At 42.8% G+C, this 24179-nt stretch overlaps 1 protein-coding gene across 1 annotated transcript in view; it reads left to right on the top strand.

Annotated features, from left to right (window-relative positions):
• Positions 1-335: 335 nt before the first annotated feature.
• WDR49 (WD repeat domain 49) overlaps positions 336-24179 on the top strand; it is a 75883-nt gene continuing 52039 nt past the window's right edge. The window contains exons 1-5 of the mRNA XM_090054449.1: positions 336-461; positions 764-966; positions 16482-16925; positions 19659-19835; positions 22180-22354. Of these exons, the coding sequence (XP_089910575.1) occupies positions 826-966; positions 16482-16925; positions 19659-19835; positions 22180-22354 (937 nt within the window). The 5' untranslated portion in view covers positions 336-461; positions 764-825. The remainder of the gene's footprint in view (positions 462-763; positions 967-16481; positions 16926-19658; positions 19836-22179; positions 22355-24179) is intronic.

The following is a 24179-nucleotide window of genomic DNA, read 5'->3' as shown; positions in this document are numbered from 1 at the left end:
AGGACTTTACCAGGCAGCAGGTGCTGAAAAGATCAGGCACCAGATTTGAAGTGTATCTTATATAAAACGGCTCATTTAAAATAAGTTTTGTTATGTAAAAATAATCTTCAAAGTAAAAGGCCATGCTGTACACCTGATTATAGAATCATCTCTTCCTAGCTGTATTCCTTGCCTTGGTTTTAATGATCACTTGTGCAAAGATCTCTTGTGCAAACGCTTCCATTTTGACCAATAATGGGAGGAGGGAGGGCAGGAGGCTGATCTAGGTTTGTATGGGTTACCAGGAAACGTTTGTAAGCACCAAGAAAAAGGAAACAAAGGACTTCACTGTTCCTGTAAATATGGCCTTAAGTTTAAACTCTCTTTCCTCTAGAGGAAAAGTGTTACAATTTAGCAAATGTGTGTGGGAAAGATAATGGAGTTCTAATCACTACATTAAATAGCACGTTATTAGTAAGAAGGTAAGCAAAATGTATTTTCAATAACTGACTTTCTAATGCATATTCAGATGCCAACTATTAATGTAAATTTACTTTCTGTATTAGTTACTTACAATCAGAGGAGTTATTGTACCTTATGGTGTCTGGGAGTAGTTTTCTAACACTGCTATTTACTGGGGGAAAAAAAGGTCAATATTTTAAAGCATTTTCACTGGCTTATTTAAGCAGATATTTTGTTTTCAATTTTTTTAACTACTTGGTTGCATAGCTGAGGCTACCAGACTTCTACACAATAAACCTTTTTTTGTTTTTTCTTCTTCAAGGACAGGTGTTGAGTAGAGTATAAACTTAAGTGCCTGAAGATGGTAACCGAAGTGAATCAAGCATGAGCTGTAATCATCTTTCATTTAAAGATTCCCAGTCCTGTGCTGGCTGCCGGACTTCAGGGAAAACTATAATGAAAACTGAGCAACTTGAAAACAGACTAAGTATTCATGATTTTATGAAAATACAGGACACTTTTATGGTAAGCATCTCTTCTAATTAAAATGTTAATTGAAAGGGTTTTGCATTTTTTATAAAAGAAGCACGGAGGTATTTTCACTGATGCTTGCATCACTGCATGGTACTAACAAAAGTGTGTGCACATTTCTGTGTCCGGAGAAGAAACGGGCAGATTTCTCTTAGCTGATTTGGATCTGAGGTTAGAAATTTCAGGCAGGTGAAAAAGTAATATGGAATAATATATTGCTATCTGGGAAGGAGAAGAAAGAAGTACCTAATAATCTCAACGCCTAAAATAAGGCAACCAAGAAAGGTTTATCAGACCTTGCCAGGGGTATCTTTAAATAACATTCCCATACATATTCAACATGACAACCCCTGCTCTAGGCAAACAATGGGCCATTAAGCTAGCATTAGTATTCAAGAGACCATGGTGCTTATCAGTGTAGCCACAAACTCAGACAACTGCTGATCACAATTAGAGATGCGCTAGAACTGGGAACACAAGCCACCTTGAATCACTGGCAATTTCAAGCAGATTCTGTGTCTTAGATCTACACTGATATACATAAACCGGCTGTCTTGGTTCTGCGCATGTTGATATGCAGGTGCCAGCACATGGATGCTTATTGTTTGATTCTGAATTGATTCATGACTTTTCTTGGGTCAGATACCCATCTAAGTTACATAGTAAAATGGAGATCTTGCCTTTTGACTACAATGAACTATTTTCATAGTTCTTCTGGATTTATGTCATGTAAATGAAATCAGAATTTAACTTGCTTATTTTACAGTTCCTTTGGAATCCTAAGGCCTGATTTTGGAGTGCGTTGGGGGAACAGTTCCACTAAAAAGAGTGCCATTTTGGTGTAACTCAGCTGTCTTGAAACTGTGCTGTGTACTGGTGTACAAGGTGCTTGTCCAGGTCGTATGGGCAGGTTCTTCTCCCCAGCTAATAGAGGAATTATGATTTTTTAAAAAATCTTGATGTCTTGCACTGCCTGGTGTCATATAGAGCTGCAAGCGAGAGCGCTCACTTGCAATAAAATATAGAAAAATAGTTGGTCATCCCTGGTATGGCATTTTTGCCATGTTGCCAAGAGGCCCATGGCAACAACAAAGGAAGAGTGATACTGAGACTGGGCTGCAAAACCCAAAGAGTCCCTTCCATGCAGAGCTTCCAGGTTAATTCCTACATTGAGGGGAAAGCAATGACACAATAGAAAGAAATGTCCATGTGACTTCTGCTGTTTGGAGATTAAATCCTTGTAATTCAGAGCTTGTTAAAACCTGACTCTGAATTCAGCACAGTGAATTGGCCAGATTATCGTATTTATTCTGGGAGAATTTACTGAGAGCTGCCAGGAGCATTGTGGAATTGTATATTTCTTGTCCTCGGCCCCAGTGCCTCATCTTGGTGCCATTAGTGCCCTACGGAAGAGGAAATTCAACAACAACGAGAAAATATCAATTCTCATTGTAATGCTGTGTGGGTCTTTTCTCACTTACAGTGTTGTTAACCTGAAAAACTGGTCAAAGATAGAGACACACCTATGCGAAAGTGGCTTAAGAGAGTGAAGCATCTCTATAAGAGATGCCAGACAACTTAAGCCTGTTTGAATCGAGGGCCGGCTAAAACACAAATTCCATTCCGCAAAATACTTTGTGGTTTCAGAATCTGTTTCCTTGTTGAGGTGTAACAAAACTGAACTCTTTCATGATGAGATGGGGCGGGGAAACTAATTACACCAGAATCATAAATAGCTTAGTAGTAAGGTTTATTTACCTGGGAAATGGCAGATCTAAATTTTAAGTTCCTGCTCTGATCCACTGGTATAGCTGCTGCTCATCAAAAATACCAGCCTGCGCTTGGAAATCCCTCCTGAGGACAGATTAACTGAAAGGGATACATTTCCCCCACAGCTCTGGTGTTGGTGAATCAGTCTTCTCTGCTAAAAAAAAAAATCTCTTTTCTTGAAAAATTCCTGAGCTGCATTACTTGCAAAAGAAACCTCTCTGGCTGTATCTGTACAGGAAACTTACCATTCCCAGCCACGGTGCCCGTGGGCACGCTACACTGCACTGGGGCTGCTGCCTCCTAAGCCAGGCGCGCTCTGTGAAGTACTTAGCAGTCCTAATTATCCCACCTAAATGACAGCTGCTTAGTCCGTCCATGCTGATACAATCACATTGCTTCTGGCTTAGAAAGCAGCCTCCTTAGGCAGTGCAGTTGCTTGAGGGTCCTGCCACGACAAGCAATACGTTGACTGTGTAGATACAGTTTATGGAAATGAAAAGGTGAAGGGAGAAAGAAAAATCTGAGATGATCCTTACTTCCATTTTATATACTGCTTGAATAATGAAGGTTTTCAAGCAAGTAATTCCAGCACCACTGGAGTTTACTTTTGGGAGAGCATTTGACTAAGAACTCCACAGGTGATCCAAACTGGCTTTTTTGGAAGACAAATACATTTTGTCCATTGTATTAGATTGTAGGGACAAGATTCCACTTTTTGTACAATGGAAGAGCTTTGTCTTATGAATGACGAGCAATAAAATCAGCTGAAGATAAAGTGAAGATCAACTTGTTGACTTGTCTTTGTCTGCAGGTAGTTCTCACGAACACACCAAGTCACGATAAGCACTATTTGGAATGGGCTTGCCCTCGCAGGGGGTGGCACCCAGGAAAAGTTCAGTTGAAGCAACTATTGTAAACACATCCTTTGTTAGACCTGAATTAAACCACAAGCCTGACATGCTGGAAAAGAATCAAAGATTCAAGGCATCATTTTGGCCAGCTCTTCTTTATTGAGGGGTCAAGTATGATGTTTGACCTGACAGCTGTGCTTTACCTGGAAAAACCCTGAGCTCAGCCAGACATGCTTGTACCCTTTCAGTGCTTGCCTAATTGTCTAGTGTCTTCATTTACTCAGTTACTGATACACATGCAAAAAGAGACCAATTTAAATATATGCTATCCATCCATCATTTTCTCTGATATAGAATATAGATTACACATACATAGCAAGGCAGAGACAGACAGGAATCTGGCAGTAATATATTAACTGTCTGGAGAGCATTTACTTAGTGCTTGCAACACAAAATGGTCATTTTAACTCCACAGGCTATAAAGTGGTCTATGAGTGCAGCTCTTGCTTTTACAGCAAACAGCACCTGGGGCCTTTGGGTCTATGCTCAGAGCAGATGGACAGGACCACATTTGGAAACCCTTTTTGATTGCTGCCATGCTGTGCGAGGCAATAGCCTTAGCCCAGGGGCATAATTTTTATTGCCGGCTTCATATTTGTTTCCACATTGTTCTGGTCCTGTGGCCATTGAGGCTGTTTGAAATGGATGGACTTCGTTTTATGCAAGGTACACCTGCAAACTACGATTTATTTTCATAGCAGCAGTCGTTGGACTTCCTTTTGTGTGTGTTCAGCCTATGAGCTTCAATATCTAGTCCTCTCCAGGCTATCAGTCACTGTCCTTTGAGCCTATACTTAGGAACAAGTGAAATAGTGCCTCACTTAAAATGCTTAAAGCGCATAGACTTTACTATGGCTATGGTCTGTTGGCCACCTACTGGCATTTCTATTCATCATATCTGTCAATCTGGATCAGTTTTCTGAAATTCAGTTTTTAAAGGATCTCAGTTTTGTGTTTTGACTTTTAAAATCTAATGTTGTAATTTCAGGATATTTTACAAAGATGTTTTGGAATTTTCTGGGATTAATTTTGTGAAACAGAGAAGCAAATTTCAGTCCAACTACAATTTGTGCTTTTATATATTATGCTTACAAATGAATTAACTCAAATATTATTATATCTAGCTGTACTTATATCCACCAAAGTCCATCAGGAGAAAAGGACAAAAAAGAATACTAAGACTAAGTTTTAGATTTGCTTTTTTCATTTGGGTCATCCAAAATAAGAGACAACTTTGTTTTATTGCATGTTTCCAATTTTACATAGCTCAGTATTGCATATTAATTAGCTGACATACAAGCAAGTTTCTACAAAAGAAAATGGGAATTTTGACCTCTCCCTGAGTGGAAACAGGGTCAGACCCTAGGTTTCTGATTCATATGTGCATGCACTGGCATGGAGATAGTAGGCGAGGATTCCCAGAACTTTCCATTACAGGACTTTGTTTTTAGTTGCTTTTAATTAGTCAGACATTGCCAAACTGTGCAGAATGAAATGTGCCAAGCTAGCTTATTTGAAAAGCTTGGACAAAAACAACAGTGCACTCATTCCTAAGAATGGGATTAAGAAAAAATGCACTGTTTTCCCATGCCATAAAAATTCTCTCTCAGAAAAACCCTCAGGCTTTGAAGAAAGCAAGGGGTTATTACTATTTGTCCAAACATATCACTTGGACAAACAGAACGTGATAGTGTTATTATCATAATATATATGCACATAGGGGACAATTAAGTTTGCACAGGTTACCTTAACGCCAGCATTTCTTAGCTTTTGAATGCTTGACTTGGTAAACTTAACAGTATCTTTTCAGTGCCTTTTTGGGTGTAATATAAATCTGAATCAGTAAACAGTGGACTCTAATGATACCTATTTCTCATTTGGCCTGCAAGGAATGTGGTTGGGAAATTGATTAAACTTCTAATTGCTAAATGCCCTTTTGATTGCCTTTGGTATGCCCTAGCATTACAGTGTAATGCAGTTGGAACTTAAATTATTTTTATATTGATTGTACAATATTGTTGCTTTGCTGAAATGACCTTTTTGCCACACAGCAATGGGCTATCCAAGTCCCCTAATATTTCAGTCAGGGAAAACAGATATCTTTTGTTGAATTAGATAACAAAAGACACAGAAGAGGAGGACTTTGATTTTACATGTATTTTATCTTCAAGCTATTAAATTGGACTTCAGAAATCCTGTGCATAATTTATTCCTAAATGATTTGCCTTTTAATGCCTCTATTTGATCAGGGCTGCCATTTTAATGATGACCCAACAAAGATGTCCCATTTGACTATGCAACATAGGTCAAAAGAATCAGCTTTACCATTAGCAGCCCTGGAAATGAGAAAATTGCAATGTTGTTTGAAATCCCATAAATAACCAAAAATAGATTTTAAAGTTACCTTGTAAGAAAGTGTGAACATTTCTGAGTCAGTGCTCTCTCTTTCTCAGTAAAAACCCAAGGAGTCTGATTGCCCAGGTCAACGTTAGAGTCCTGGTTTCCAGAGGCAGAGTCCCATACTTAATCCAGGCCTATAGACATGGCTAGAGACAGACAATCAAAAAGCCAGAGCCTGAATTGATTCAATCTTTGCAGGTTAGTCTGACCTGTGTAGATTGAACCAATTTGCAAGTGAACAGACGTTCACTTTTGACTCAGGAAATGGAGGCACATGCCTGCAATAGCTCAGGCCAGAAGGCGGGGGTGCTAGAGTGCACCCTCAGCTACAGGGAAGCTATTCTGGGGGGTGGGGGAGAGTGCATGGTCAGCCTCAGCAGTAGCCTCAAGTGAACTGGCCAGGGAGATGGTTTAATTCCCCCTTCCCTGTCCCACCAGCATGGACCTGAGTCAGGGTCTGCCTGGCACTCCCCGCTCACTGCTGTAGGGGTGGGGGCATGGTGGGGGCATGGCCTCCTGAGGCAAAAGGAGCAGGGTGGGGGTCTGCTATCCCTAAATGCCACCTCCACTGAATGATCCCCGTGTGGGGCAAGCAGTAAAATCAGACCCCTCCCTACCCCTTTGCTAGATGCTGGAGGGAGGGGGAAATAAACACCCACTCTGCTACCCTTGCCTAAGTGGGCCATTCTGGCTGGCCTCTGGCCACACTCCCACTCCTGCTGCTGGAGTGGTGAGGAGGGAGGGACCCTGATGCTGTAATGGCGTCCCTGGGAGCGCAAACCTTTTCCCAGAAGGTAGGCTGCACTGCAGGCAGAAGCAGGACAGGCAGAGCTGCTGCAGATTGCGCAGGGCAAGCAGCGGCACCAGGACTCAGAGGGGTGGCCATAGCCCTCCAAGACTCCCCAGCATGCCACCACTGCTCGCCCTGCACAGAGTACAGCAGCTGTCCCTGCCACGTTCCCATCCACAGTGCAGGCCCCGCCGCCAGGAAATGTCTTGTGCTCCTGGGGCACCACCATGGGGGCTGCTGCCTCATCAGGGTCCTTCCCCCTGGCTGCTTCAGTGGCAGGGATAGGGGTGTGGCAGAGGCCAGCCAGCATGGGCCCCTTAGGTGAAAGGGTCAGGGAGGGGGTTTATTGTCCCCCTCCTTCTGGCATCTGGTGAAGGGGGCAGAGAAAGGGCTAATTTCACCACTCGCCACACACAGGGAGTGATCAGTAGTGGTCAGGGCTAGCAGCCCCTGACTGCACTCCCTGGTGGCAGAGGGAAGAGTAAACCCCCTCCCTGCATCCTTTGTTTCAGGGGGCCATGCCAGCTGGTGTCTGGTCACACCCACACCCCTGCCACTGCAGCAGCAAGGGGGAATGCCAGGAAGACCCCAGCCCAGGTTTGTACCAGTGGGACAAGGAGGAGGGAATTAAACCCCCTCCCTGACCAGTTTACTTGAGGCAACTGCCAGGCTGGCCATCCCGGTTTAAGGTAAACCTGGTTGAACGTACTATCAGACTTAACTGATTGAGGTCAAACCAGTTGATGGAACTTCTGCCCCAGACCCCTTCCTGGTTTAATTGCCTGGCCGGGCAGACCCCAGCTGGAGTCCACCCCTGATTCCCCAGGGGTGCTGGATAACAAAGCTTTTGCTGTACATCCCCAGGATCCCCAGTGGACACACTCAGCCTCTGCTGAATTTTGTACCTTCAGTGCATAACTGCATCACTTTTGTTATTACCTGTGCTGAGAGCATTGGTAAGGACCCTGTGGCATACCTACTCTAGTTGCTCCTTCCTTTGCTATGTAGATGCATACTCTTTGTGTCCCATCTGAATACTCTTACTCAACAAATAGAATGGAAAAAGAAAGAGCCAGTTCTTTTGGGAGTGGGGGGAGGGGAGATAAAAATTAGAGTTGTAGACATTTTGCAGAGTTTAGAGAAACTTCACTTTTCATTTTTCATAAATTATTTTCCATCCAGTTTTCTACAGAAAACTTGTTGGATATGGTTGTCTACACAGCTTTAGTAAATTTAATCTATCAATAAACATGGCAGTAACAGTTTGGATTAAAAAAATGCGGCTGTGTTCTGAAAAAGTGAGGTTGTGAGGGTTTGGTTTTGTAAAATTTTTTTCTTTTCATAGGGGAAATGCCCATTTTCCAGTGAGAACACTATTGGAAAAGCCCATTTTCAGATGAGAATCCCAACTAACTCCCCAGTTATTCAGCCTGACTCTGATCCTATTGAAGTCGATGAGAATACTGACTTATTAAAAATCCCACCCTCTGTGCAAATATGCAATGTTCAGATGAAGACAAACATTATTGTTGCTTCTTTAAACAATGTTAGAACCCAAACACTTTGATATAAAAATATTAAAATCACTGCTTATGATCACTTAATGCAACTGGTTCACTTCCCTGTTCCCATTCCCTACTCCCTATTCTGTAAGCAACTCGGAAATCCATTCTTGACAGTGGCAGCAAATCAGTGTAGTACAACAGGATTTATTTCCTATTTTAAAATTGTCATGTGAAGTCAAATCAAATACCATCATGTGTGACACAATTGGAAATGACTCTTGTAGATTGCCAACTAGCATTTTTTTGACCTAGCAGGCTGTTAGAATTTATAACTGGTAGTAGCATTAAAATGTAATTGCTGGGACGGATAGGAAAACTGCAGTGCAGGACATACATATGCATTTAATACAGTTCTTTATGAACATGAGTTAGTTATATATTTTTGTATTAAATGCATATGTATGACCCGTCCTGCAGTTCTTGGCACCTGTGCTGTAAAATCTATGCTCATAGTCCTTCTCCATAAGACGAAAAAAAGACATCTCTACCAAAGAGTGAATCAGTCACCCTGTCTGGCAATTCCTTAGGAAATCGAGCATATTAGCCAGATTCCTAGCTGCTGGAAAGCCTGCAGAGAAGAAGAGTAATTTTGTGATTAAGGCGCCAGCCTGGGGTGCACAAGATATGCAGCTCTGTTCTCAGCTTGCTACAGAACACCTGTGTGACTTTGGACAGCGTGACTCAGTTCTCTGTTCTTGAAATGGATATTCCCTTCCTCTCACATCCCACCACTAATCAAACTGCTCACCAGATGCTTCTCAATGGAAAAAGCCTGAAAACCAAAACCAACCAAACAAAAAAAACCCCTCAGCCTGGAAAGGTAAACGTACCTTAAGGGCCTGGGTTTTATAAGCCCCTTCTTAACAACAGAGTTGAATGCTGGTATTTACACACTGAAGACAGGGAAAGCAACCAGACTTTGCAACAGTGGTGATGTGTAGGGGGCGCACAGAGGTACGTACGTACCCCCTGAGAGTGCCAGCGCACTTGCCGCTTAGGCAATGGGCAGAGGGGCAGGCAGGAGCGCTGGTGCCCCCCTCCGCAAACGCTGGCTGATCACTGCAGCTGCTTCCAGAAGTGGCCGCAGCCATTCCCAGAAGCAGCCACAGTGATCAGCCGTTGCGGGACTGGCCATCATAGGATCAGCTGCAGGGGTCTACCTGGGCAGTGAGATTGGCTGCGAGGGGACCCGCCCCCCTGGGCAGCGAAATCAGCCATTGGAGGACATCCTCCCCCAGTTGGCAGGACTGGTTACAGGGGGGGCATGTGCTCCCCCTGACTAAGATGGCACCAGTTACCCATGCTGGACTTACTGAACAAATCAAGCAGTTTGGACCCCAGACTTGAGAATGGCTTCTCTGTCTATATAACTCATGCATAGCCAGTCAAAAAATTGCAAAGATATGATGACATGCTTAGGTAGTGGCACTGCTAAAGCCAGGGAAAGAGGTCTGAAGCTCCTTGGGTCAGATGGATATCTCTCTCCTATGCCACACATACAAATTGTATGACCAATGGATACTGAATCAGCTTGCCCCATATGCGGATAAACACCTGCTCCCCAAACAGGGTGGCTTTTGCCCTGGAAAATCAACAACGAGCCAGCTGCTCAATATAACTCAGCATATGGAAGAAGTTTTTAAAAGAGGTCAAATCACTGGATCTGTGTTTGTTAACTTAATAGCTGCCTACAATAGTTAACCACTGATGACTCCTTCACAAGTCCCTAGACATAACAAAAAATCTACAGCTTAGAGAGCGGTTATGAACCTTGTCTGAAAACAGATTTTTTTTGTCAAACTGGATGGGAAGCAAAGCAGATGGAGGCAACAGGTTAATGTCCTCCGCCAAAGAGTATACTTGCGCTGCTGTTATATAACATTCATATGAATGAACAACCAGTTGATCTGGAAACAGAATGTTAGTCTCTGCAAATGACCTATGCGTAACAGTCCAAAACACTAGTTTTGACCATGTTGAAAAAAATCCCTGTGGCACTAATTGGCTTAACCTCATACTGCATTGAAAACCAATTATGTCCCAACCCAGTAAAAACACAAGTATGTGCCTTCCATCTGAAAAACCGTGTGGCCTCTGCCATCTCAGCATTACATAGTTTGGGATCCCAATCTTCCACTGTCCAAACCCAGTTTACCTTGGAGTCACTCTTAATTGAACCCTCTCATACAAAGAACACATCATGAAGACAAAAGCAAAGGTGAGCACTTGTAACAACATTTTATATAAGCTCATCAACTTGAAATTGGGAGCTAGCCCTTCAACCATTTGAACCACTGCTCTGGGTCTTAGCTTCTCGTCTTCTGAGTATGCGTGCCCTGTATGAGAGAGATCCATACATACTAAATGCCTTGACCCCATCCTGAATGATAGTTGCCGATGTATCCCAGGATGTCTGAAGCCTGCCAACCCGATCAGCGTGTCTATGCTGGCTGGCATTGCTCTGCCTGACATCAAAAGAGCAGTGGCCAGCAAGATAGAATGATTGAAACAAACTGAAGATAAGACACCTGCTATATGACCATTGTGCAGCACACAAGTGTCTAAAGCCACACAGGAGCTTCCTTACCAGCACCCAACCTTTTGATGCCACACCCAAGGAAACATGACTACAAATGTGGAAAGAATGGCTGAATAAAATATCTGATAGCAAAAAATGGACATTATAGCAGCTGCCACCTTGCCACCAGGGGCATAGAGCCTTAGACTATGCAGTAGCTGCTGCAATGTTTGCTGCTTGAAGGCTCATGCACAATGAAAGGTCTTGCAAAGTACAATAAATGAGCACAAGCAAGTGTAACAAAATGGTCAAATATGGTATAGAGACACAAGAAGAAGAAGACCTGATGGTTATGTCTCCCCATGATGGCAAAATGACGAGTCAAAATGCCAAGAAAATAAGCCCTGTCTACTTATTCCTGTGCCTAGGCCAGTCCCAGAAATGCAGTGAGGGATCTCTCCAGAAATGCAGTGAGGGATCTCTCCAGAAATGTCCCTAGGCTAGGGGACTTATGATAATGCTTTCAGTGTGGTCAAGACTGGCAGGCTGGGGTCCCTTCAGGGTGTCCTCAACTCCTTATTTCCAGGGCTTGCACAGAAGAAGAGCAGGTGGTCTTTTTTTCTTGGAAATGTGACTTGTGTATTCTGCTGCTGTGTCCCTGGCAAACCATATATCTCTTTATACTGCGAGTTCTTAAGTGCAAAGAATTAAATGCATTTGAAAATTAGAAGTTACAATTAGAAAAAACCCATGGCCAAATCTTTTAAGTAGAGTCAACATAGCCATATGGGCTAGGTTGTCAGAAGTTGTCAGTGATACAAACAGAGAGGAGACAGGTCAAACCTACATGAAATGTACACATGAAGCATGGAAATCCTGTGGTGTTCCACTAAGAGCTCCAGCACAGAGCATGCAGCTCAGCATGAGGATCCTAAGGGGACTTCAAACCACATTTGTTCAACCCTGAACCTGCTGTACTTGAGGGATAGGCTATAGGGCAACTGTCCCTAGGGGTCTGTCTAATCTAGGTCTGCCTCCCCAAGCTGCCCTATGAGTAGAGACTTACTGAATTTACAGTGGAAGCAGAGTGAACGGTGACTCCTTTAATCTTGCATGTTCCTCCGTGTGCACCTTGCCCCTTGTCCTCCTTCCCCCTCACTGCTGATTAGCGGAGGACCCTGCTGCTCCCTTCTGATCAACAGAGAAGCTAAAATTGTGGTTTTAAACATGGCACCATTTTTTACCTCCCCGCCAATCAGCAGCAAACAGGAGGGCCATCTGGGGCCCCTCAGCCAATCAATGGCAGGAGGCAAAAATGGTGCCATATTTAAAACCTCAGTTTTCAGCTCCCCAGTGTTCAAGAGCAAGCTGCAAGCAGAGCCCCTCCACCAATCAGTGTGGGGGGGAGAAGGGAGGAGGGGGGAACCTACAAGATTAAAGGAGCTACAGCACATCTCACTTCCTCCACGAATTCAGTAGGTCCCTATTCAAGCTGTGTGAAATGTTGCCAGCTGTTTCATTTTGAGGCTGTTTCAACTCATTTCAAGCTCAAAATAGTAAAATTGAAATGAAATAAAGGGCTTTGAAACAGCCTCAAAATGAAATGAGGGCAGTCAAAACACGTTTCGAATTTAAAACTGAACTGGGCTTCCCTGCAGGGAAACAGAAAGTAAGGAGAGGGAGGGGAAGAGGGAGGAAGGACTGCTCTCATACTGACTGTGTGGCTGGCCAGTGACTGTGATCCTTCCCTGAGGTCCCTTCCAATCCCAGTGCTCTGGGGGAGGGATGGCAAACACACACTGTCACTTACGTCATGAGTTTTGCTTGTCAGCACCATGAGGTGCAGTTTCCCAGAAACCCCTGCACCTATCTCCTGGAAACCTGGCAGGATTCATGGCCTCAGCAGGGGCTACCATGCCTGCTGTTTTCACCCTGCTGTGCCTTAACACACACACATTCACACACTGCAAGTTTTGCTCTGAAAAGTTTGAGGTGCAGTTTCCCAGAAACCCCTGCACCTATCTCCTTGAAACTTGGCAGGCTTCATGCCCCCAGAAGGGGCTACCATCCCTGCTATGTTCATCCAAATCTGCCAAACAATGACAAAGGTATAGGCAATTTCATGCTTCCCAATGATAACCTGTGGGAAAAACATTGAAACAGTAAAACAGACAAAACGAAACCGAACAGCAATTTTGAAACTAAACGAAACTCGAAACGAAATGCTGTCCCATCGAAATGGAAGTCAAAATGAAACAGTGCTGTTTCACACAGCCCTAGTCCCTGTCTATGAGTCACAAAACTGTCGAAATATCTGCAGTTCTTCACCCCGCTCCTTTACTCTTGTTGTGTCCAAACTGCTGCCAGCCTTGCTTGAAGCCTCCCAGCTGTCTTCCACAGCGCCTGCTCCGTGGGAATTCCCTTGCAGCTGGCACTGGGACCTTTTGGGTTTCTTTATAGTGCTTGAGGCTTTTTTGCACAATAAAGAAGCTAGAAGCATATCTGGGACCTTACCTGCACAAGATTGGTGTGCTTATAACAGCTACGAGGCTTGACTCCTGCTTCTGAGCTTCAGGTTCTTTTCACTAATAAAAGCCTCTTGACCAAAATGTTTTTCTCTGCAATTGAGTCTCATTTCTCTTTTTCTCTAGAAGTTCATATTCTTCAAGAATATGATATGAGCTCTCACTATTTATGAAAAATAATGTATTTGTGGTCTCTGGGTCTCAACTGTTAATTGCAAAGTATATAGACACTTCCTATTCTTATTCATAGTATGGTAGCACCCCAAGGAGCTAATTGCAATTATAGCCCTCGTGTGGTAGTTCCTGTATAAATATATGTTGTCGAGACCTTACAATATAAATAATAAGACAGACAGAGGGCAAAAGGCAAAGTGGCTTGCCCAGAGTCATTGGCTAAGCCAGGTTCTTCAGTCCCCGTCCTATCCACTGGACTCTGCTGTCTATTAATAAACCAGCCTGCCTTCTAAGAAAAAGAAATCCACAGTTTGCCTCCAGTCACACTGGAAAGACTGCATTAGCTTGGAGCCTGACACAGAAAACTAACCCCAAATAATATATTTTTAAAACTTTAACGTGAAACAAACCACTGATGTGAAAAGAAGGAGAGAGGGAAAAAAACCCCCCAAACCTTCCCTCAAGCTGCAGTCTAATCACACACTCTGCCTCTTCACAATCTCTTCTAGCATACCATGTTCACTGGGAAGTGAAGAGAGTGGGGGAGTAAGATAAACTGATGTGTCTGTGTTGGAACAACATATCTAATCTTCTGCTTGAGAGGCTGTTCACAGTAGCTGGCAGTGATTCTGCTGTACATATTTATTAAAAAAATATTTTGTAGTAGACCTGAGTTAACTAGAGAAGTGCAGAATCAGAAGACAGGCAAAGGGAAGAAGGTAGCAGCAACAGAGGGAGTACAGGAGACTCACTTTAGCTGCAAACAACCTTTTCTAATTAAGGCCCCAAATTCTGTGACCATCTTGAGGGATGCCTAACTTTCCTCACACTACTACTCATGTGCTCACAGTTAAACATGTCCCTCTGCTGCAGAACTAGGATCTAGGAGCCAGTCCATTTAAATGAACCACATTTGAAGTAAGACTCTTTTTCAAAACCAGTTTCTAATACTTCTTAAATAAATGATGCATGGGCCAAATATCTGTTAATAGTGTTTCTCTCTCAATTGAGCAATTAAATACTTAAGTCCTCTGTTTGTATGCAGGGGTGGCTATATTTGGAGTGTCCCAGGCTAAAAGAAGGGCAATGTTTTTCCTCCCATCCTGTTTTAACTTCGCAACGACTCGACACCAAATAGTTGAAATGCTAAAGATAACTGTCTCATTTACATAGCAATATTGATGCTAAAAACAGCCTGGTGGGAAAATGTTAAATTAGCTCTTGTATTAGTATTGCATTAGCATGTAAATGTATGATGCTGGAGATGTGATCGCTCCAGGGACTCAGAGTGAAATATGGAGCGTTTCACCTGAAAGCCTCTGAAATCCATTGTCCTCAAGCTCATAGTTTGCACTGTGCAGGTTGTTAGGTATCCCATTAAGATTCCCCAGAGCCCAGCTCTAGTGAGTGACTGTCTATCCCACAGACATCACTATCACTATCACTATCACTATCACTATCACTGTCTGTAGTCTGACGCTCTTCATAAGTCCAAGTTTTGGGTGAGAGTCACCCCAATTAGGGTTGAGCAAAATGTGTTTGATAATTATATTGTAAACTGAAAAATACAGTTTTTGGTCAAGTGAAACTTGGTGAACGTATGCTGAATTTGGGAACTGTTTGGGGGCAAAAATGTGGGGGGAAAAATCTGAAAAATCCAAACACTTGATTCAACATATTTAAATGAAACCTTTCAACTCAGTATCAAAACAATGCTACATTGCTTCTAAACAATGTTACAAAACATTTAGAAAAGTAGCTTGAGCTCATTTTTAAAAAATGATTAAAAACTCAACAACAGAAAAGATATTTTGGGTAGAATGAAACATTTCATTGAAGGCAAATTGAAAGTTTCATTTTGTGCATATCATTTCACTTCACTGAAAATTGATGTAGAGTTAGCCATTGCCCCAAAATATCAATTATTCTCATACCTCTGCTCCTTTAGGCTTTACTCTGAATTGTGGGTTCTTCATTTCTTAAAAAATAAGGCCATAAAGGCACTTTAAAAACTGGAGACCCCTGTTTTCATAAAAAAAGAATGACATTATAGTTACAGTTCAAACACTACGAATTTGCATTTTAGAATATTGTTTCATTAATGTGGAGCATGGAATAATGAAAGAGATCAAATGAATTACTAATGGGAGGTAAATATGAAAATTAATTAAGCCTGATTTTGCCACAGAGTTATCATGGAACTACACTTTATTTTTTTCAGTCTTTCATCTCTTTATTTAATATAAAAACTAAAGTGTCAGCACTTGCTAGCTTTTTTTGGTAACTAATTTGCAACAGCAAATCTGCACTGAATTAATAGCTCCACTCTTTTTTATCATCTGAGCACACTTAATTTGTTAGTAAGAGAAAATTTAAGGAATCGGTAAAAATATGAAGATTGTGATGAACAACTCAGGAGATAAGTAATAAGACACAGAAGTTTCTAGCCAAAGTTAACACATTAATTCTAGCCCAGCAACCAAAAATCAGCATTTGACAACTCTTTGATCGGCCGTCCAAACTGGGTTTATGATCTTGGGTGTCCACAGCTGCAAACACCTCACCTTTATAACTGCTACTAATTATCACATTTTTTGGTCATCATATTCAGGTGACTGGGTCATGGAAAATGTACTGTCACCTCACTCCTCTACAACTTTATTCACACTCACTACTTTATTTTGTCCTCTGTTCATGAGGAGAGCGTGCAGTAGTCCTGAGAACCATGCGATTCATTATTACAGACTGAATGTACTGGTAGACGCTACCAGTGAGATTAGGTTTGCCCTTTAGGAAAACCATCTATTAGCAGGAGCTGCAAATGCAATATTGTTTTCTCACTATGTGTCCTTTTAGAAGTCTCCAGGATCGAACGGGACAGCGGTCATGACTAGAGAAATGTTCACAGAGCAAATGGCTGCAGCAGTCGGACATAGTACTAAGGAAGAATTTGGTGAGCTGTTTGATAAAGTAGACTTGGCTCGAAATGGTTTCATTGACTGGGACAAAATGGCCTCATTCATGCTGCTAAGCTTTTATGAGAAAGATGAGCGAATGAATTCAACAGTCATTCCACAGTGGAAGAACCTCCGACTTCTTTCACCTGTCCACAAAGATACTATACAAAACATTACTTATTTGAAAGGCTCCAGCTGTTACCTGACTGCGAGTAGGAATGGTTTGCTGGGAGTCTGGGGAGAGAACTTAAAGCTACAGAGAACTCTGCAGATTACTACAGAAGAAGTCAAGCTGAAAGACCTGTGGGTGACAACAGTGGTTTCACTGGCAAATGTAAGCAAGGTATAAAGCCTTCTCTTTTACTTCAATAACATGCTGAACTGAGACCACTGAATCTCTCTCATATATGTATAATCCTTCTGCCAAGTGATTAATTGAGCCTTTCAGTTTTATTATTTCAATTAGTTTTATTTTGATTCATGTTATTAACATATAAAATTATATGTTACATCTTCTAGTGTTTTGACATTATCAAAACAAAGTATTTCAGCATCAGAACAAAGCAATTCATCATCCGAAACAAATACCTGTCATCAGAACGCAGAAAATTAGGAGTGGAAGGAACATTCCCATTTACAGCCTCCTGATCTGCTCAGGTTGTTTGCATGCGAGACATGCCTGGGCTTCAGAGTTTTGCTGGCCACAAGTTGGAACATTTTTTTCCACTCCCCTTAAATGCATTATATATATACCTTTTTTCAGTTTCACTGCCTTTCTCTGAAATACCTGACACAGGCTGCAGAAAGAAATGGGGAAGTGGTTGATCAGCACATTTGGGGTAAGGAAGGAATTTTCCCCTGCCGTAGGTCAAATTGGCAAGGACCTTTGGGTTTTCTATACTTCTTTTGTGTTGTGAGGCTCAGTCCAACTCCCACGGTCATTTGATCATATTTTACTTTGCAGATTTTACACTGGGGACACTCTTGTCTCTCTCTCTTTCTGGGACAGGTTTTAGGTTCTTGCTTCACTGGATGCGTCATGTCTGCGGTGTGCAAGAAGAACCAGAATGGATTTTCTTGAGGATGCTTTTGGAGAAAAGGCTGCCCAAGAATACAGGGGACAATACTGGATGGGAGGTCCCTTCCAGTCTTTTGCAGTAAAACAGATCACATGACAATCATTTTAACAACCTGACCAAGCTCCATATTAAAGCTAGTTTTTCCTCCCCCTTTGGCCCTATTGGAAGGCTATTCCAGAACCGTACCGCTTTAAAAGTTAGACATCTTGTAATTTCCAACCTAAATATACTTATGGGCAGTTTATATCTACTTGTTCTTGTGCCAGTGTTCTCTTTTAGCATAAATGGCTCTTGTCTCTCTTGGGATTTAACCCCTCCACATATAAAGAGCAATTATATTCCCCCTTAGGCTTTGTTTTCATAAGCTAGCTAACCCCAGTTCTTTTAGACTCCTTTTGCAAGATAGACTCATTCTCCTCATCATCCTAGTAGCTCTTCTTTGCACTTGTTCCATTTTGAAGTTTCCTTTCTTTAAAATGGGTGACCAGAATTGAATGCATTATTCCAGATGAAGAATCCCTTCTTCTGGTGCATTGTACAACCATATCAAAGCTTCCTTGACTAGAAATAGAATACTACTACCCGTAAAACTGCAGAAGTTTTCAATTCATTTCAAAAGGATTTCAGGAATTCTGTATCAAAATCTGTATGAACTTTTCATTCTACAGGAAAATTCACATCCTCTCATCCCCCAACGTTTTCCATAAAAAGAAAATGTAATTTTCGAGCCTCATCCTTGAGGGCAGAGTTCTGGCTACCTGGACATACCTTTTTTTTGCTACAAAGTCAGGGCTTAAGTATTTTAGCTCATATTAACTAGTTTTAACTAATTTTAAGTAGAGATGGACAGATCACATTCAGTAAATTAAAATTATTTCCTTGAAGACTGGCCTGCTTTTCTGTCAATACATTGTCAGAACACGTCATCCACGTCTCCCACATAAATGTTATTTAAAAGGAAAAAATTCACCAGGTTATTTTGACAAATAAACCTTGTTCCTGTGCTCCCTTACCTGCAGGACACTGTGACTATTTGACATTAAAAAAATGTAAGCTGTTTTAACTGGAAACAGGTTGTGTAGTGGGGTATAGTCCTTGCTGATGCTGCGTTCAGTGAGTGCAGTGGCATGTATAACTAGAGTACATCATTTTACTTAGAGGCAGTTTCCACTCTGAACATTTTCCAGGAGGTTTTTCCTACCTGATAGGAAAAGAGTAACAGCCAGTGTCAGGATTTCATCATCTTAATGCTTGTGATTATAAATATGAAACTTGCTCTTGGAGGGAACATTTCTTCCAGCAGATCTGATTACTAGAATATAAAAAGAAAAGCTGCACTCGTCCTCCCTCGCTCCACCCCCACTGTCATTCTTGTTTATTTTATGTTTGCCTGGATATAATGATGACCAGTTCACAAAATCATGTCCCCTCTCAAGCGTAGCAGCTAAGGTGGTAAAGGCACAGCAGGTTTTGTTGCCAACAATACGCTAGGGCAGGGGTCAGCAACCCCTGGCACGCACGCCGAGCATGGCACTCAAGGCCATTTTGCTCGGCACACCACCGCCAGCCCGGGCTCTAAGCAAATGCTGCCAACCACGGAGCCCAGACTGCTTCCGGCAGGCAGCTGGGAGGCTGCAAGCCCTGCTGCAAGCAGGCTGGGCTCCGTGGGCCGGCTGCAGCCTGGAGGCTGCAAACAGCTGTTCCCGGCTCCAGCATGTTGGCACTCCAGCACCTTCCAGGGTGAACATTGTGGGTTTTTTTGGCACTCCACCCTAAAAATGTTGCCTACCCCTGCACTAGGGAGTGGTGTAGCTAGCATCACATCCAGTTACCTTTGAGGAATCCATTTTACAGCCCTTGTTAGGAGCCCAGAGCAGCGTTTGAACTCATGACTCCAAAGCTCTGCCCAGTTCACAAAAATGTATGTATAGTCTTTTATAATACAGGATTTTTTAAAGTGCTAATCTAGCAACTTTCTAATTCTTCCCTTCTTCTAGATAGCCATTGCCTTCACAAGCAAAGAGATCTGCTTCTATGATCTGAATTCTAAGCAAGGATTCTCTTGTCAGTACAGGCTATACGGCCTGCAAGGAACGGTACTGTGTATGGACTATTGGTACAATCCTCATGATGGAAATGAAGCCATTTTAACATTTGGTGATATCTCTGGACAGGCAAGTATAATGACTAAAGAGCTAGCACAAAGGATTCTCTGTTTCTCTGCTCATGGCTCTCTTAAGCTGTGGAATCAAATCATAGTGCTATAATTACACTTTGATAGTTATCAAGTTAGAGGCAGTTATTGAGTTTTCACCTTTTTCTTTTTCTTTCTGAGTTGTAGAAATTGACGGTGAAAGTCTGATAAAATCAGAAAGCAGTCTAATTTTTAATATGTCAAACTGAACAGCAGTATAGAGAAAAAAATCAGTGGAACAGATTATACAAATGCAAAGGCAAATGAAAATAAATAGCTATACCCTAAAATTTTAGAGAAGGCAGATGGATAAGATCTCTCAGGTCATTTAGCCCATTCTTTTGCCAGTGTAGAATTATTTTCTCCAAGATGGATAGTTTTGCGTTGTTCAGCAATGTGGCTTCCGCCCTTCCTTGAAATAAGTCTGTGGTCTCACTGTTAGGGTTTCCTGATTTTCAGAATGAATTTTCCCAAATGCATCCTATTACCCAGAGCCTCTACAAGCCTCATCTCACCCTAACTAGTTCTTTTCCACCCTATAAATTTACTTCCTTCTGATTCATGAAGGAAGGGAGTACAGGACTAGAGGGAAAGAAGAGGGAGTGGGGAGCAGGTAGGTGGAGAGCTTCTGGGCTGCTGCAGGAGTTTGTTGTGTGGGCCCAGCAGCTCCCCATGGAAGAAGAGGGAGTGGGAGAGGGTGAGGGGCCAGGGACCTGCCCAGCAGCTATGGGTGTGCCTGATAGTTCCCCCCATGCCTAGATAAGGCCTGTGCTGTCCCCTCCAGGCCCCACAGCTTCTGGCAGCTCCATGCCTCCTCTTCACCTGCGGGGAACTGCCAGGCAGCTGTATAGTCCAGTGGGGGATGGATCTGGATACAAGAGAGTGACATGGGTTGGAGGGAGCCTGGGAGCAGGCAGGAAAGGGGACCTCCACCCCAGCTGCCACCATTCCTGGCGGGGGAGGCAGGCAATGATCTGAGGGTGGAGGGGCTGATGGGGGTGGCAGAGAGGGCAAGTGGGGAGGCAGAGGAGGCAATCTGGGCAGTAGGGGGGTGATCCAGAATGGAGAGGGGGTGGGGTCTGGCAGCTGCCCCTCTCCCTGCCATCTTTCTTGTTCCACCCTCCATTTCTGCTCCCTCTTTCCCTTGCCCCCCTTCACACCTTTTCCCTCCCTCCCCATGCACTCCTTCCCCACTCACTTGCCTAGCTGTCCAGCAACAGAGCTATAGAGTTTTTGCTGAGAGCTAGTCCTCCTGTGAACAGTGCCTCTTGGTATACTGGAGGGCTACAAATTGGAGGTTTTATCTCAGGTGAATAGCCAGAAGTTAACTTAACTTAAGCTAGGTAGCACAGTTCAAAGGTAATCCTCACCTGAAGTGGCATATCTTTGGGCACTTAGGGCATTTATACACATGCACGTTTGTGCCGGGATGCACCAGAGGTCCAGTGCATTGGAGCAGACTTGATTAATCGAGTCTGCTCCGCACACAAGCTGATGCGCCCAGCACTGTTTCGTTTGCAGTTGTATAAGCGGCGAAATGTGTGTCAGCTGGGAGAGAATGGCAATGGTGCGCTTTTGAACTAAAACACCTTCTGTGTGTTTTAGTTCAAAAGCGAACTGCTGCCATTTTATGCATGCCAATGCACATTTCGCTGCTTATACAACTGCAAGCGATGCAGTGCTGGGTGCTTTTCAAAGCACCTAGCACGGCAGCACTTCCATGTAAAACAATGCCCCTATCTCTCACTAATGATTCCTAACTGATGATCATTGAGGCTCCCTATGCACATGCTCAAGGGTGGGTGGGTGGATATGTTTTAATTAGAGTGGTTCCCAGACAGTCACTTTAATTAAAACAGCTCACCATCAGGTGTATTAAACCCCTGCACATTTTAAAATGGCGTTGGGACACTTTATCTAAAGCTAATTTGACATGGTTTCGATCAAGCGTCCTCATAACCATTTTTAAAAATGCAGGTGTTTAATTCACGGGACAGTGAAGCAACGCTGGGGTGTCCTAATTAGAATGAGCACACATACAGGCAGCCTTAAACTATAAATGCTGTTCACATGGTCTAATTGTAACGTGTAATTTCACCCTTAGACTCTGTCATCCTTTTATTTGTCACATAGCCAAACTATACACATGAAGTTCTCTTCATCTCTCCTCCTAAAGACATCTCTTCAGTCTCATTAAAGTGAATATCCATAGCAATACTGAAACTGAAATACTGGAATTTATAACAAGGTCGAAATACGATTCATTTAGCTATTTTGATATTTCAGGGTTGACAATCCTTTTTTGTTGTTGTTTTCTCTCATAGGTTCAGGCCATTGCTTTCACCACTGCTTTGATCTCCTTGTTTGAACGACCAGCTAGTTCCCCTGAAGGAGAGGAAGCAACAGTGACCATCAGCTGGCAGGAGCTGGTCTCTGGGTATCACAAATGCTGCTATACATTAAAGCATAAAATTCATTATAAGGACTGGGTTAAGCAAGGTACTGAATCTGAACAAAAGTGAAAGCCTAAAAAGTCCCATGGAATGTATTCAGTGGTAAATGCCCATGAGTGCCTAGAAGCTATTGTTAATTGCTTGTCTAGGGAATCCAGCCAGGAAACTCATGCTGTATCTATAATAGTAATGAGTGTCACTAATTCTGGGTGAATTATTTTCCCAGTGATTTCCTTCTGCTATATTTGATTCATCTTCTCCCCAAATTCTCAAGCTATGCAGGAGGAAACAGATGTTTGCCACCATGCATGCAACTTTAACTTGATTTTTCTCTTTAAAAAAATGTTCATATTTGTTGTCAAAACGTTTGTGATACAGGGTTTGTGGCACCCTCTAAATGAGATCCTGCAGACTTGCCCCAGCACTGCCTGAAGAGGTGGCTTGGCCAAGCAACAATCCAAGTCAGCAGGAGAAGTTCAAGGAGACACTGCCAGCTATAAGTTAATTAGGTGCTTCTGAGACAATTTGGGCTAAGCACCTTAAAGGATGGGAGGGAAATTGCTGATTAGCAGTTGGACTAGGAATGCTGGGGAAGTATGAGTACTTCTGAGATGTAGCTTGTACTTGGGGGTGGTAGACCGAGTTTACCTGGAAAATTATTTGGGACTAGCTAGAGACTCCTGCCAAGCGTATGGGAAGTCCTGGGCCTGGGGAAATGAGCATCAAAGTTCCCATTGAGTTCAGCAGGGCCAGAATTTTTCTATTGATGTGTAGTCAGATTTAACAGGAGCACCAGCAAAAATACCCTAAACGAGGTAGTGTCAGATCTACCTCAGCTTTTTAAAAACTGGATACTAGTGGCGCATATAGGACACCAGTGAAGTAAGTAGCACAAAGTCCGTGCTAGTGAGTGAAGGAGCTGCTGTTTCAGGGGTTCATTATCTGTCCCAATGGGACTTCAGAAAATGAATAGCAGTATTTTCTGAGACTTGCTGGTAGGGGTTTTGTTAGACTATTCATAGCTCAGAGGGTTTTCTTGGGCCTCCCCATGCATTCCAGCCCCAAAACTGTCATGTCAGAGATCTGTTAGGTTTCATTTCACCTGCACATCCTTACAACGAGAGCCCAGATTTGGGTTCATTAGGCATTGCTAGTACTGTGAGGGAGACCATTTGGAAAACAGCAAACTAAATTAGAGCTGATGGGCCAAATGGGCCTCTTGGGCTTGATACTGATCTAGGAAGAAGGGGTCAAAAACTTGGTAATAGGAGGAGTCCCTGACTACAGTTTCTTAAGAGATCAGATAAGGGAACCAAGGGCAAATTGACTCCAGTCAAAGTGTCTGGATCTTGTATCCATCACAAGAAAAGCAGCTGAAATTTGTTCATTTATTATAAAATGCATACATTTCAAAGTACATTTTTAAAAACATAGTAACTGAAAAACTGTTTATTACTAGATAACTCTATTAGCTACTGGGATTAGTGGGTGCATGCAGTTTCTGTTTATTTTATTATAGGGTTATGTTCTTTTTTTCCTTTCTCTTCCTGTTGTGTCAGACAGAACAAGTGATAAATGTGGCCTGCACTTGGAGTACAGGAATTGCTGCTTCGTGTGCCGCTGGGGTCAGACATCACTATAAAGAAGGCAGGGAGAAGACACAATTACAGTCTTGTCCCTGCTATGTACTAGCGATTTGGAGTGGGCCTAAGGGCTCCTGGCTAGTACAGCATAGTGTGGAGATGATAATGAACTAGGTTCTCCCAGATGCTTTTTTTTTGACCATCCCATTGGCTATCCTGCGCCTAGTTATCCCAAATGCCATAATTGGGCTTACAGAGGACAGCATGTTCTGTTTTGTAACTGTACAC

The sequence above is a fragment of the Crocodylus siamensis genome, chromosome 6, assembly GCF_052110815.1.
Source record: "Crocodylus siamensis isolate JL-2025a chromosome 6, ASM5211081v1, whole genome shotgun sequence".
Lineage (NCBI taxonomy): Eukaryota > Metazoa > Chordata > Crocodylia > Crocodylidae > Crocodylus > Crocodylus siamensis.
Note: the sequence above shows the minus strand (reverse complement) of the source record. Positions and strands in the feature narration are given on the sequence as shown.